This window comes from Leuciscus leuciscus (genome assembly GCF_965113295.1).
Source record: "Leuciscus leuciscus genome assembly, chromosome: 5".
Classification (NCBI taxonomy): Eukaryota; Metazoa; Chordata; class Actinopteri; order Cypriniformes; family Leuciscidae; genus Leuciscus; species Leuciscus leuciscus.
This window is the reverse complement of record NC_138729.1, coordinates 52,019,897-52,034,882: the sequence shown is the minus strand read 5'-3', so window position 1 is coordinate 52,034,882 and position 14,986 is coordinate 52,019,897. Positions and strand designations below refer to the sequence as shown.

Sequence of the window (14,986 nt, the reverse complement as noted above, 5' to 3'; positions counted from 1 at the left end):
TCCTTTTCCCTCAATCCTCCCTTGTCTGGCTTATGCTACTCTGAGCAATGCCTGCACTTGTTATTTTTGAGCACTTCTTGTTTTGTTTTTGCCTCTTCACAATGACTCGCTTAATTTATTCCTAATTTGTAAGTCGTTTTGGATAAAAGCGTCTGCTAAATGATTAAATGTAAATGTGTCTGGATGCATCTCGTTCCCTCTTCAGGGAACCAGGGTTACATAAGTAACCTGATAAGTTTATCTCAGTATATCTCGGTGGCATCCGAGCTGAGATGTTTGGACTTTGGCGCCCTCTTGTTAAACTACCAGTGCATTATAGGGTTTTATACCATGGTCTGTCTGAATACTCGAATCTGGTTACCTGGAAGGTGTGCAATAAAACCGGTTAATGCGCAGGTAGTTCCAAGTCAGTTTTAAATGTTTATTATTAGCATTCTCATTAGCATTCCTATCCCAGCGGCAGTTTCTTGGATGGCACACATGAACCCCTGGAAGTTCTGAGTGAATAACAACTTAAATGTCCACTGAAATATCTTACACTTTTAATAGAGTGATGCTGCTTAATGCTTTTCCACTGCAGACAGTGAGGGAAGCTGCCGAGACGTGCAGAAAACTAAACATCCCTTTCCCTGAGACCAACATAACCAGTGAACTATCAGAGAAACCGAAGGACTTCTATGTGTTCAAAGGCCAAAACACTCCAACAGTGATACACATCCCTCTCTTTAATGTGGTCAACTGTGGAGGCAAGTTATGATCTTACAATGTCCTGAATAAAACTGAAATATCAACTGTGTTCTGATTTAAGTGTGTCAATGTTTCTTCAGATAAAATTGAGGAATGGAGGAACAAATATGCCACTTTTCGAGGTCCTTACAGCGCTGAGATGGAAAAAACATCACAAACAACAGAGTGAAACTTCTGGATCAGATCTGTGCGGTCACTAAAGCTAAATTTATCCAGGCAATGGCACGACAAAATCCAACACTGTGACTAAACTTAATACACACCCAATAAAGACTAAACTGAGTCAATTTACAATAAATAGTGTTTCATTTCTTTTTCTGTCTTAATCATCACTTATCAGCATTATTAGTTTTTTTCTGCAAAATATGATTTGTGTGTCATCAGAGGTTAGTTATGTTTGCGCTTCACAATTTCTGTATGTTTTGATATGTTCCTTCATATTTGAATTTCATTAAGCCATAAATAGCAGATCATTAATAATCAAATCAACAATATCTCAGATTGGATTAGAACCATGTTTGCCGATTACTTTGCTTCTGTTCCAATTAAATAAACTCTTCTCTAAAAATACTGTTTTTTTCCTGGTCATTTAATATCAAACAGCAAACAACACCTTGCTTATCACCTTGAACAAAACGTACATAACTCGTATTAGCTGCATAAATCTAATATGTCAAATTACCTCAAATCCATTCCTTTGCACATAGATCAGTATTTTTGCAGTGATGTGGCTGTTATTTTGTGATTTTCAATAGCGCCTTTAACCCTGCAGAAAAGACATTGTGTAATAACCACATGTGCAGAAAACAGATCATGCAAATCAGATAAACCTGTTATAATCACACAGATGGTGTTATAGTGTAACATGTTTCAACATCTAACTTTCATATTCCCATATTTATCTGATACATATTAAAGTCCATAAACTGTTTAAATTAATGTATAAGTAGCCTACTAAAAGTGCTCAGAAGAGCAGCAAAAGTTATCATTTCTGCAGCGGTCCAAAATTCAACGATGCGGCTGTTTCCACAATCACACAGAATTTTTTTTTAAATCACACACACTACCATGAATTCACTGTAAAGGAAAGAAGAAAAAAACATTGAATGTTTGAATATTATTGCCATTAAATAAAAAAATAAATGACCTCAGTCTTAGAAAAAGGGTTCACGGGGTTCTATTTAGAACTCTCTCTGGTTCTTGACTCAGTTTTAAAGACTCTTTATGCCAAAAAGGTTCTATATAAGGATGAATGTCTCAAATGATTGCATAATACTTTCATGTTTAACAGTTTTTTTGTTTTTTTTCAAGTGACAAAGTTTGTTTGTGAGCTGCATAAAATGTAACAAAAAAATATATATATATTTTTTAAATAAAATATTATTAATTAAAACTAAATTAATAAAATGATCCCATGATGGAACCCCTAAAATATACAGTGCCTGACGGAAACTTTAAAATTCTTTATATATATATATATATATATATATATATATATATATATATATATATACTTTTACTGTATTTGTTTTTAATATTATTTTGATGCATTTTTTTCTTTGTAGTTTTTTTATATATTTTTTGTAATATTTTTTTAATTTGTTAATTATATTACATTTTTTATTTGATTTTAGTTTATTGAACATTGGCAAAATACTATGAACTGTTGACTAATAAGCGATAGCACCTTTTATAAAATGCACAAGAAAATGCAATGCACTTCTACAAGATTTGTAATGCCACATTTCTTATTCACGTTTACGCTCTCTGCAATGATGCAACAGGCCAATTGTTTGTTAATGCCATTATTTATTTGTAAAATAAAAATAGAACTGGAAAGATTTATTGTTATAATTGTTTTACCTGTTTTGTGATCAGTTTTAATGTGACCTTCATTTAACAACAAGACAAATTCTGAAATATGTTAGTTTAAATCAATATTAAACTAAAGTGGCTTTAGTATAAATCTTTAAAAAAAACACAATCCTGGATGAAATGTGACTTAACCTGTGCAACAGTTTACCACTGCAAATGTGCATGAAGCCATAGAGAAAAGACCTTGAACACGCTGAACAACACAAACTCTTCAGCTTTAACTCTCAGCTTTAACTCTTTTGCTCTCTCTATACGATTGTGTAAGTTCATGTTCATCACCTCCACCTCTCACGATGATATCTATTCCTATAAAAGAGCCTCTTCTGTCTGATCTGAGAGTCGACGGCTGCTGTGCTGATATTGGTGAAGCCTCACGATATTACAAGACTATCAAGAACAGTTAGTATACTGTATGTTCTAAAGCTTTTACAACAGGGCAATTAATAGGCTTAAAGTTATTATATTTATAAGTGACAACAATATATGAATGAATCCAATCTTTGGATTTAAACTTGATGATGTGCGTGTAAAGTTATAGTCCTTATATAGCAACTTATGTTTAAAAACAGTAGCTTTAGAATTAACATTTGACTTCATTGAAGGTCAGTTTTGATGAATGAAATAAACAATGCTTTGATATTATAATATTATTGTTATTTTTAGGTTTTCCCCTATCTTTCAAAGATTTTAACTTTAATGTTGACTCTATTGTTTTATAGATGGGCGCAGTTGAATCCCGGCGAAGGTACGTAATCCTGCTCTGGATAATTCTGAGAATATCTGATCAAAAACTCTTACAAATAAAGGATTTTATTGGCATAGATGGTTCCACATTTACAACACACAAAATGTTCACAAAAAGTAGAAACACTTTTTTCAGATAATTTATTTAAACGTTTTCCACATTTTTTTTCACGTTTTCACACTTTTTATTTAAAGAACTGATCTGAACTGAACTGATCTGATTCTGGGGAACTTAAGATTGTTCTTCTATTGCATCACTGAAAAAACAAAAAAGTTTGAAAACTTGAAAATGTGAAGTGAACCACAAAATATTAAAATATAAAAAGTTTTGAAAAAGCTGTATATGATGTTAAATTCAGTCCATCTCTGCAGTGGTTCGGTGAGAATCAAACACTCTCTGAATAAGAACGAGGAGAAGTTTGTAGTCAGAAGGAGAAAGGATGTTCAGCAAAGCCTGAAGAAACTTAAGATTCCCTGCAGTGAGGTACTTCATTTATCTGTCTGGATATTAACAAACTACAGTTGTAGCGGGTGAACATCAATTGCTTGCTAAATTAAACTGTGTGCATTTCAGAACAAAGTGCCAAACATTGCATTACTGGGATCTGGAGGAGGAGCAAGAGCCATGGTGGGTTTGCTGGGATCCCTGGATCAACTCCAGAAAGCAGGTCTTCTGGACTGTGTGCTTTACCTGAGCGGAGTCTCTGGATCCACCTGGTACAACACACACACACACACACACACACACACACACACACACACACACACACACACACACACACACACACACACACACACACACACACACACACACACACACACACTGGTTGAATGTCATAAATGAGAGCATATGTTGTTCTTCTGAAGGTGCATGGCCTCCTTATATCAGGAGCCAGACTGGTCCACCAAACTAGAGACTGTGAAAGACAAGATCATCCAGAGACTCAGCGGTCCTGCAGTCAGCTGGGGAGATGCTTATGCCAAACTGTCAAAATATTGCTTTGACAAAGACGTATTCAGCTTGACTGACTTCTGGGCAACGATGATCGTCACGATTTGTGAAAGAGGTCTGTAAATAGTATATTTGCTATTTATATCACCGCAGGTGGGGGGTCTTGTTGTCCTTTATAAATATCTAAACATTCTTAAAAGAAGAAATAGTATTTACTTAAGAAGCAAAATCATACAAGATAGGTCTTGTTTTTCTAAAAAAGTATATAAAAAATTATATGGAAGCCCATTTTTGTCTCGTAAGTCATTATTATGAGCCCTGGTTTGAGTTCACTCCATATGAAGCCGGTTATTCCCTCACTGGAGCGTTTGTGGAAACATCCAACTTTGGCAGCAAGTTTGAAAATGGCCGTAAGATCAAGAACCAGCCTGAGATTGACATGCTGTACCTGCAAGGTAACAAACTCTGTTACAGGAGAGTTTAATAACCTTTGAAATTAAGTTACGGTAGAAGAACAGAACATTAAAAGGGTTCTGTTCTGATTTTATGAGTTAAACAGCTCGTAAATATTCTTTATTACCTGAAAAAATTGAAATAACCCATTAAACGTGAAAGTATTATGCAATCATTTAAGACGTTTCTCCTTATGTAGAACCTTTGGGCATAAAGGTAAAATGTAGTCTAGAACCCTAGAATTTTTAGAGTGTAACTATTCTGTTACATATTTTATTTCAAAATAAATACAATTTTGTTATTTATCTTAATCTTCCTGATTGTGTAATGATTCTAGTCTGTGTTCCCGTCTTGTTCCATGTTTAGCGGTTCCCCATTATGTTTAATGTTGATTAGTCTCGCCAGGTGTTTCCTATTAGCACATATCGGGATAATAGGGAATGAAATAGCTGATAAATTAGCAAAAGAGGCATTAAAGAAAAATGTGGTGAAAGTTAGGGCGCTTTCACACTGGCAGTTTAGTGCGGACTGGGGCACGGTTCGCATGAAAAATCGCTAATATGAACGCTGTCATCGGACCCGGGTGCGCACTAGAGTACCGAACCCGGGACTACCTGGAGGAGGTGGTCTGAGCTCGGTTGCTCCCGAACCGTGGTGCGGTTCGCGTTAATGTGCAAGCAACACGGACTCGGGTGCGTGCTTGTTCAGGAAGTATAGTATCCCGCGCATGCGTATCACTGTCGCATCAGTGAAAAATCTTCTGCGAGCAGCAGAAACTCGGCGTCCCCTGGATATGTGCTGAATTACACCATGTAATGAACATAAACGTAGTTGTCGCTCACTATGTTGTGCATAATAGCACCAAAAAAACAGACAAATTACAGCTATGCTCAGTCGAGTTGTATTCTCCATGCGTTTTCCGTGTGCGTTTGCGATGATGTAAGATCACTGCAAACGCACCTGGGTTCGATACAACTAATTGAGTGTGAAACCAGACCAACGCTGCGGGGGGCGCTGGGAACGAGCGCACTCGGGTTCGGACCGCAGCAAACGAACCCAGTGGAAAAACGCCCTTAAAGTCCCTTTGGGTAGAAGTGAAATAAAATCTGTGATTAATAGGAAATTAATACAAAAATGCCAACAAAGATGGGAAAATGGCAGAACAGGTAGGTGGTTTTATAGTATTGAGAAATCAGTAGGGAAAAAAGTACAGTTTTTTGGAAGATATAGAAAAGAAGAAGTAATGATATCTAGATTAAGAATGGGACATACAGGATTAAACTCAACATTAGCATTAATGGGGAAGCGTGAAAGTGGGATGTGTAACGAATGTAATATTTTAGAAACAGTTGAGCATGTGCTTTTTAATTGTGGTAAATATGATGGTCAGCGTGACAGTCTTTTTAATAGTTTTAAAAATAGGCCAGTGAGCGTTGTGGATCTTCTGGGGAAGGGTTTAAGTGACAATCAGATATATAGGGCTGTTTTAACCTTTTAGGAGGTTACAGGTCTATGTTACAGGATATAGAAATACAGGGTCTGAGGGTGAGATGTAGGCACTTGGTGTTTTATGCCCCCAACAGCGCCTTCCAGGCAGCGAGGGGATGGGTAGGTTTAAGGTTGAGGGTAGGGTTAGCTGCCTCTAAGGAGCCATTGGGGGCCTAAAACACCATCGAGCGTGAGATGTACCCCCCCCCCATATTACATATTTGAGTTCAAAATACTAAAAAGAAGCACACACAGAACTGTTCACATATAATTAAAGGGTTTTTATTTACTATTAAATTCTTTGTCTATTTTGTACAACTGTTTATATAAATCTCTGTAAACATGTAGCAAATCAAATTAGAAACTGTTAAAACATTGATTATAATTTTTTACACCCATGGCCATTATTTTGCAACATGGCAAATCAAAATAAATAAAATCAATAAAATAAATAAAGCTCCTCCAAAAAGAAATGTTTAAAAAATTATAAATTATAGGAAATAAAAATAAATTAAGTCAAAACACAAACAATAATACATACCTGATTGCATTAAATATGCAACAGAGATAGATTTTACAAAACGTAAATGTAAACATTTAAATGCTTTAAACTACATGTTCCATTGTGTAAAGTGCAACTGAGGTAGATCTAACAACTTACCAAATGTTTAAACTACATGTTAAACAATATACACTTGTAAACAACCTTAAAATAAACAAAATCTGTTAACAAAAATCAAGTTTCTGTTGTAAGAGTGCAACTGGGGTTGATCTGGTGCAGAAAACAACCTACCAAATGTAAAAATGCTGTAAACTACATGTTTAGCTTATAAAACAAATTGAGATAAACAAAGGAAGTGACAATATTAAAGTAACAACCTACCAAATGTTTAAACTACATGTTTAACAATATACACTTTTAAAACACCTTAGAATAAAAAAATACAATCTGATTGCAAAAAGTTTTTGTTGTAGAAGTGCAACTGTGGTGGATTTGGTGCAGAAGACAACATACCAAATGTTTAAACTACATGTTTAACAATATACACTTTTAAAACACCTTAGAATAAAAAAATACAATCTGATTGCAAAAAGTTTTTGTTGTAGAAGTGCAACTGTGGTGGATTTGGTGCAGAAGACAACATACCAAATGTAAAAATGCTTTAAACTACATTTTCTACAACATACGCTTACAAAACTACTTAGCAGGAACTAACAAACCCAGAGTGCAATCAAGATAGATTTGGTGGCCAGGACACAACCTACCCAATGAAAACATCCAAGCACTTTAAACAGCACTTGTAGACAAGATGGAATTTGCCTACAAAGTAAGTAATAGTTCATTTTTTAGATTGAGTAAGCAGGGTTTCAGAGGTTTACCATCATCAAGCCCCATCAGCATTTTCTGGATGAATGTGAAGGTGTTAATCAATTTTCTTGGGTAATCCAAATGCAATGCATACATTAACCCAAAGAGTAACACAAAGGCCTCAGGAAACGTGGGGATGTCGCTCAGCACAAACTCATCTTCCACCACAACAGCGGTCCTTGCCGGATTGAAACAGACAGGACCAGTGTTCTCAGTGACTTCCATCACAAGGGCAAGAGGGGTACCAGTGATGTCTGGCTCATCCGACTCCTCCACCTGGAATGCACAAAGAGGGTCCAACTGTAAACATGTCTAGTAATGAATTACATCATCAGGTATATCATAAGAATTTTTTGGTTAACTATCACTTTAATATAGTATCATACTTAACCAGGCAGGCCTTTTCAGTTTACACAGAATTGGCCCAAATTTAAAAACTAGACAAGAACATACATAGAGAATTTGCAAAAGTAGAGTGAAATAAAGTTGAATATATATTAAGGTAATTTGTTAATGAAGACTAAAAAACCCTGGTAAGCACAAAAACTGATCCTGTTTGGTGAGTGCACTGAATGCTTACATTCCATGTCTTAAAAAACTGTGGGTCATCTTCACGTAAGTATACTGCTAGGGCACGAAGAGCTACAGTGCGCTTTATGTTGATATCATGCACATCCTTGAAAGACAAGCAAAAATAACAATGAACAAGCAAGCAAAGTTATTCTGGGTTCGATACTAGAGTTGTACAGTCTTTGTCTTTAACTCACCTCACGATCATAAATCCTGAGGATGTCACGCAGCACCTCCGAGACCTTGCCAGTATGTGATGCTTTTTGCCTGTACAAGGCAAATAGTTGTGGCGTATGCCTGTCCAATTCGGCATAGAACTGGTTTCGAAGATTGGTGTTTGTGATGCGATGAAACTCTGCGCAAACCTACAAAATCATTAATACACAAAATGTATAAATGACATCAAAACAGCCTTAGAGAAACATACAATGCAATCATCTTGATAGAAGTTAAGCATTATTCTCCCAAAAAGTTTTTGCTATCTTTCAAAGATTAAGTAGTGGCCAATTCACACATATTCAACAAATGCTAATAAGCAGCAACAAACCCCAATAGTTAAAGTCTCATTGACAAACTAGTTTGTTAGTGTTTGCTGGAGCCGGACAAGTAATTAAAAGATGAGGCAGAAAAGAGAAATGTAGATGTTTTTTTGTTTTTTTTACCTGCGACTCAATCCGAAGTGCTGGCCATTTCACCAGGAAGTCCTTCAACAATGGGTTTTCCTGTACGATCTCCTGGCGACGAAGGGAAAATGTCATCTGCATAAGATTATCTATCAACAACAGGTTTTTCTCACTCTTCTCAACTTCGTGTAGAATGTCTAGTCTCATTTCTTCCAAACTGGCCTGGTTTTGTCCCTTTGGAAAGTTTGGAAGGAAGTTCACTTCTGCTCGTCTTGCTCGTTTTATGTTGGAGTGGGGATGGTCTTTGTCAGGATTGTTCTTACTTCTTTTGCCTGTGTTGACCGACACCTCCAGACATCCAGATCTGGCTAGCTTGGTACGGTAATTGCCCATTTTGAATTTAAGGCTTATCTTCCATCCATACCATCCATTTTCACTTCCAGGCTCTTTAAGGCATGGATGAGCTTTAACAAGAGCCTCTGCTGCCATACCCACATCCTTGTCACTTGGGTAAGGTTTGAAACCATGTATTATTGATGCCATGCTCTCTAGGATGTTGTGCTTTTGGGCCCTGGATAATTTCAGTGTCTTTCCAGATCTGTCATAGGCAATATTTCCCTCTTCAAGCACATGTTCGACTTCATAGGAAAAAGTAGGCACAGGAAAAATGTCAGGCCAGGTCTTCCGACGCTCGCTTACGGGCACATGAGGAAGGATTTCTGTATCAGAACTTGCAAGTGAGCAGGCATCAGATTCGGATCTAACAACTTTGAGTGTTGCCTTCTCTGGTAACTCTTGAATATCAATCAGACAGCTCAGTTGTCCATTAAAATCTGTATCCTCATACTGCAGGGTAAACTCAAAATCCAGTCTTGGCTTGACTTTCTCTCGCAGTATGGCGATTAGATCATCCACTGATTCTGGTCGTCCAGTCAAAGTTACTTTCACTGCAATATCTGTGGCAATGTAAACACGCAGCATGAATTTCTGGGGTGCTGCCATCGTCTGGAAGACAAACAAAACAATTGATGAAAACAGGCATGGCATATTTATTAACATTTTTTAAACACATACAGAAATTAAAGTTATTCTCACACTATTATATTATGACTGATTAGTATAAAGACCTTAGAATGTAAGGATAAAGCGCTGCAGAATTTTGCTTTTTTAGGCTTTGCTGACCACAAAATAAATCAAATTCTAACAGTTTTTTAATAATAATATTAAAATCTGAAATAGTCAAAATCTGCAATTGGTTTAAAATTAACAGTCATACGTACATTATTAGTGAATAAGAATGAAGCGTTTGGGTGTCAACAGCACTTTTCCTTCAAACCTGTATGCATAGAGGGGTAAAATGTCATTCAGCTCGGATAGGCTGTGGACAGTCATATTCCCTGGGGAAAGCTCATATGACCTCAGGTGTTCAATGTACCATGACTTGTGTTCTTGGCAAAGAAATGTCACATCATTGTTAACAAGGAGAATCGATTCAATTTTGCTAAACTGGGGAAGTCCTCCTTCCTGTCCCACAGACACAAACATTCCAACATCAAAATTAGTTCCATCAGCAATGATCCTTGATGTGCTGTATATCATGTTGCTGTTTGTTTTTTGTTCAATGTGAACTTTTGCAACTTCAGGAAGTGATGACACCAAAACAGAAGAGACATCTGTAATCTGCTGATGTGGTTTGAAGAATGATGGTGTTTTGAGAAAGTATGCCACCATGTGCTGATGCCGAGTTGCTAGTGTTTTCAGCACATTCTTGAAGTTTTGTGTATCATGAACTACACGCTTGAAAAAGCGGTGCTTACCTTCAAACCTCATCGTCCACAAATGGACAAGAGGCCCAAAACAACGTATGAGATCTGGATAATGCTCCAGATAATGATGCTTGGGGAGCAGTCGGAACTCTGGAAAAACCTCTTGAAGGATTTGTCTGTGATCCTGTATCTTAGTTTGCAAATAATGAATGGAATCTTCAGTAAATTTTGGAGATAGCACCACTTCCACAACTTCCTTCAAATCCATCAAAACATTCCAAAAACCATTTTCCTCAGGAACCATATTGCCAATCATCAATGGGAGTAGTCTCAATAATGTGAGATTTTCGTGACCATTGCCACCAATGGTCTTCTTTCCTGCAAAGTTCTTGGGAATGGGATGTGGCTTGTCAGTCTTGTCTGCGTGTTGGTATGGGAATGTCAGAATTTTCTTGTTCAAATACTCCAGGGTAAAATATTTGAGCTTAATCATCTCCTGAATACACAGGGCCAACTCAACTGGAACAATGCCTTCAAAAAGATCATGAAGGACATCAGGCGGGAAACCAGTGATTGTGTGAAAACACTGCAAACTCTCTCTCAAGACACAGTCTCTTTGGACACCAAACTGACTGTGACCATCCCCTTGTAAAACATCCTGCAGGTCATGATCATGATTGGCTTTTGTCCTTGGGGTAAATTCGCCATCTCCAACAGCAGAAGATTGAATCTCTTCTCGTGTAGCTTTGCAGAACCTACAAACATATCCAGCTCTGAAAGACTGCACAAAGCCTGCAAAGGAATGGGCTGCTAGATTATCAGCCACAACAACTGAAACAGTACCCCGAACTGACTGACCAAGGGACTCGATAAAAACCCCATCATGTTCAAGGCAGCCAAGGTCTTGCAACAAAGGAGAAAGTGCTCTTTGATAGCCACAGCTGTTAAGATCTGGTACCTTACATAGGACTGCGAGCTGAATCACATGCAGTGCAGATCGATATTTAGATGGCAGATCACCAAACATCCAATAGACTGAACAGAGTTTGTGGATCTTACGTGAAGTCCCAAGTGGATTAGCGATTTCTAGATCATCTATGTATAAAATCAATGGCAGTGACAGTTCTGAAGATGACAACAAAGTATTCTCCTGGAAATACTTGCCATCTTTATGGCTCATATAATGACCTTCTTGTGATGCCTTGGTTTCCTTTATTCGGTCAAGGATGTCAGTATGTTTGAATATCTCCTGGATCATCTGAAGTATTGGGACATAAACGACTGTGCGCCCAGACTCCAACACGTACTGCACTGGCTTTACCACAGGAAATGTTTTTTCGAAATATGTTTTTCTTCGTTTATTTGAAGACAAGTCCTCACCTTCAGCTGTGGCACTGACAAAAATGTTTGTGTCATTAACAGCATTTACCAAATCATTCAAGACAGCTTCAGTAGGAGATACATGATGCTGTTGTAGTATCTCTTTTATAGCATCTTTGATAAGAGGTTGCGATAAGGAAAATATCTCTAACAGATGATCAACTATTTCCTGACATGCCATGTCAGAAACATGGAGAACAGTTTGCATCTTCAGAAACAGGGAAGACAAATTATGGTGTAAATGGGCCCTTAACTCTCCGATGTTGACATTTTCAGCCTCAGGAACAGAATTTGAAGTGTCCGCAATCCAACAAGGAACTGGATCATCTGCATTAAGGTCTGCAGTGCTTGTGACTGGGGAACTGTCATTTTCCATTGATACAATATGATCACAAAAGTCTAAACTTCCCGAATGCTTCCTACTTTTGTGAGCATTAAATGATGAATATACATTGGTGTGGTAGGTACAGTTCTTAAACGGGCATGTCACATTTTCATGGTTCTTTAAGTGGCTCCTTAAATGGCAGAACATGTTCGATTCTGAGAAGGGCTCTTTGAGGCCACACAAGGGACAGGTAAAAACTGAACATCCTGTTTTTGATCCTTCACTATCAAGAGTTCTCTGTGTGTCTTTGTGAATCCGTGACAAATGAATTTTCAGTGCATTAAATGACTGAAATGTGCAAATGCAAGAGTCATAGAGGCATGGCAAAGGGCTAACTCGTGAGTAATGACTGTGCTTTAAACGGTAGTGCCGAAATAACTGTGCCCGGGTGTCTGAGGAGACAGCACACAACTTGCACTTCCACTCCATTGATTTTTTTATCCCTACAATTGGAGTGAATACTTTTTTAAAACCAAGAAATTTAGCCTTAAAGGAGAACTCCGGTCAATTTTAACATTGAGCTAATTTTTTTGTACATTTGGAGTGCTGTCAATACAGAGAACAACGGCAAAGATCGGTGCTGCCTACACCGAGTTATTCTATTTTGAAAATTTGCACCCTGTTGACTTCAATGGGGCAAGTACTAAACCTGCTTTTAGCCTCTTAACATCCTTGATGTGTCATTACAAGTGCACAGAAAATGTGAGTGATTCCTTCTGAGTGAACACGAGTGAATCTGACTGCAGTAGATGTGAAAGATATGTATAAAAAATGATGTTATTTAAGCCAGCGCAAATACCTGTTTACATCCTGTTTTTCGGTTGAAGTCCAAAGTAATCGATTGCCGAGTTCATGTGCATAGGTTTAGTTACCTATGATCACGCGCGTGAACTCGGCAATCGATTACTTTGGACTTCAACCGAAAAACAGGATGTAAACAGGTATTTGCGCTGGCTTAAATAACATCATTTTTTATACATATCTTTCACATCTTCTGCAGTCAGATTCACTCGTGTTCACTCAGAAGGACACATTTTCTGTGCACTTGTAATGACACATCAAGGATGTTAAGAGGCTAAAAGCAGGTTTAGTACTTGCCCCATTGAAGTCAACAGGGTGCAAATTTTAAAAATAGAATAACTCGGTGTAGGCAGCACCGATTTTTGTTGTTGTTCTCTGTATTGACAGCACTCCAAATGTACAAAAAAATGAGCTCAATGTTAAAATTGACCGGAGTTCTCCTTTAACTTTACATTGTGTTATGTAACTTACCACTGGAATTGAATCAGATCTTCACAATAACAGGGACTATACATCTATACAGGAAAACAAAAAATAGCAGCATTTTAGTTTTCATGATTATAATAGATTAGATCTGGCAAATGCTACAAAGTCGACCAATGAGGCCAAAGCATGTTTCAGACTTTCAGTCATTGTTTTGTACAATTTGTACATTGCTTTGTAAACTCTGAACACGTTATTCTACTTCACTCACTTGCTAACTTGATCTGTACAAAATTAGATAAATATTCAATGCAGGTTTATGTGTGAAGCTGCTAAAAATATCTTAAGTAAACGAAAAAAGGATACTTACCAAGTTCACAGACTCTGCATCCACTTTAGCCTACAAGGCAAAAAATAGGTAACTGTTAATACGAGCTTGCCGGTGTCTCTACCATACCTAGTTTTCACAACTCTTATTATTAACTATTTTTCCAATATATTGCTAACTTTGTGTCATTAGCCTTAACATAATGGATAAAAGTTACAGCTAGCCGCAAGCACATTAACAGCTGAAGGCAAGCATAAATAAGCATTTTCCAGAACAGATCGCTTAACAAAAACAGAATAAAAAAATATGACTTCCCAGACAGCAAGCAGCGTTGGCCCAGATCCAGCTCACATTTTGCCCGCATGGATTTCACTCAGGCCAGATATAGACCGGATCTGGGCCAAAACTATGTTTCTGACTTGGTTCCGCTGACTAACTGATTACAATATTAACGTTACATAATAAATTAAATATGGCAATGGGGTTAATGGTTAAAAAATGTGCGCGAAGCAGAGCACTGCAGAGACGCTTGTCGAGCTTTCTACGTTAACGTTACCGGTAAAAAAGACAGCAAAGCCAAACACGAAACATGTTTAAAATATATACTTGTAGTTATTATGATAAAATAAAAAGCAGATTAAAAAACATTTACTTACAAATCTCCCCACGTGCGTCCACACTCACACGAGTGTCCGCCATCTTGGTTATGTTTTCTGGTAGCGTCAGTCAGAACAATGGTGTACGTCCTGACGTAGATGACGTCATTGAACGTCACTCCGTATACTTAAAAAATATCACTTCAGTAGCAATGTATACTCAAAAATGATGAGCAACGCAAAATTAAAATTAAGTCATTTGTTCAAAAAATGCTATAGTTTTAAGTTCAATAAACTATGTAATTGATTATAATTATGGTGTTCTCATTTTTTATAAGTTAGTAGTACTGTTCGGGTTTACAGTGAAGAGGAAAGGGGAAAGAAAGAAAAGAAAAGAAAAGAAAAGAAAAGAAAAGAAAAGAAAAGAAAACAATAGATTCATCACCCAGGTGGATAAAATATTCAGTAGGTGGCAGTAATGCTCCT

General features: G+C 37.2%; 2 protein-coding genes across 2 annotated transcripts; one reads left to right on the top strand and one right to left on the bottom strand.

Moving 5' to 3' along the window:
• Positions 1 to 2,971: 2,971 nt before the first annotated feature.
• LOC309499833 (cytosolic phospholipase A2 gamma-like) lies at positions 2,972 to 4,473 on the top strand. The gene is made up of 5 exons (XM_082171325.1): positions 2,972 to 3,021; positions 3,342 to 3,367; positions 3,739 to 3,850; positions 3,941 to 4,083; positions 4,234 to 4,473. Exons 2-5 carry the CDS (start codon positions 3,342 to 3,344, stop codon positions 4,439 to 4,441), a joined length of 489 nt encoding a protein of 162 aa, XP_082027451.1. The 5' UTR covers positions 2,972 to 3,021; the 3' UTR covers positions 4,442 to 4,473.
• Positions 4,474 to 6,525: 2,052 nt separating this feature from the next.
• Positions 6,526 to 10,114, bottom strand: LOC309499791 (uncharacterized protein). Its single transcript, XM_082171266.1, has 6 exons — positions 10,102 to 10,114; positions 8,861 to 9,826; positions 8,396 to 8,563; positions 8,209 to 8,304; positions 7,522 to 7,904; positions 6,526 to 7,048 (listed from the first exon to the last, which is right to left on the bottom strand). Exons 2-5 carry the CDS (start codon positions 9,821 to 9,823, stop codon positions 7,581 to 7,583), a joined length of 1,551 nt encoding a protein of 516 aa, XP_082027392.1. The 5' UTR covers positions 9,824 to 9,826; positions 10,102 to 10,114; the 3' UTR covers positions 6,526 to 7,048; positions 7,522 to 7,580.
• Between the last annotated feature and the right edge of the window lie 4,872 nt (positions 10,115 to 14,986).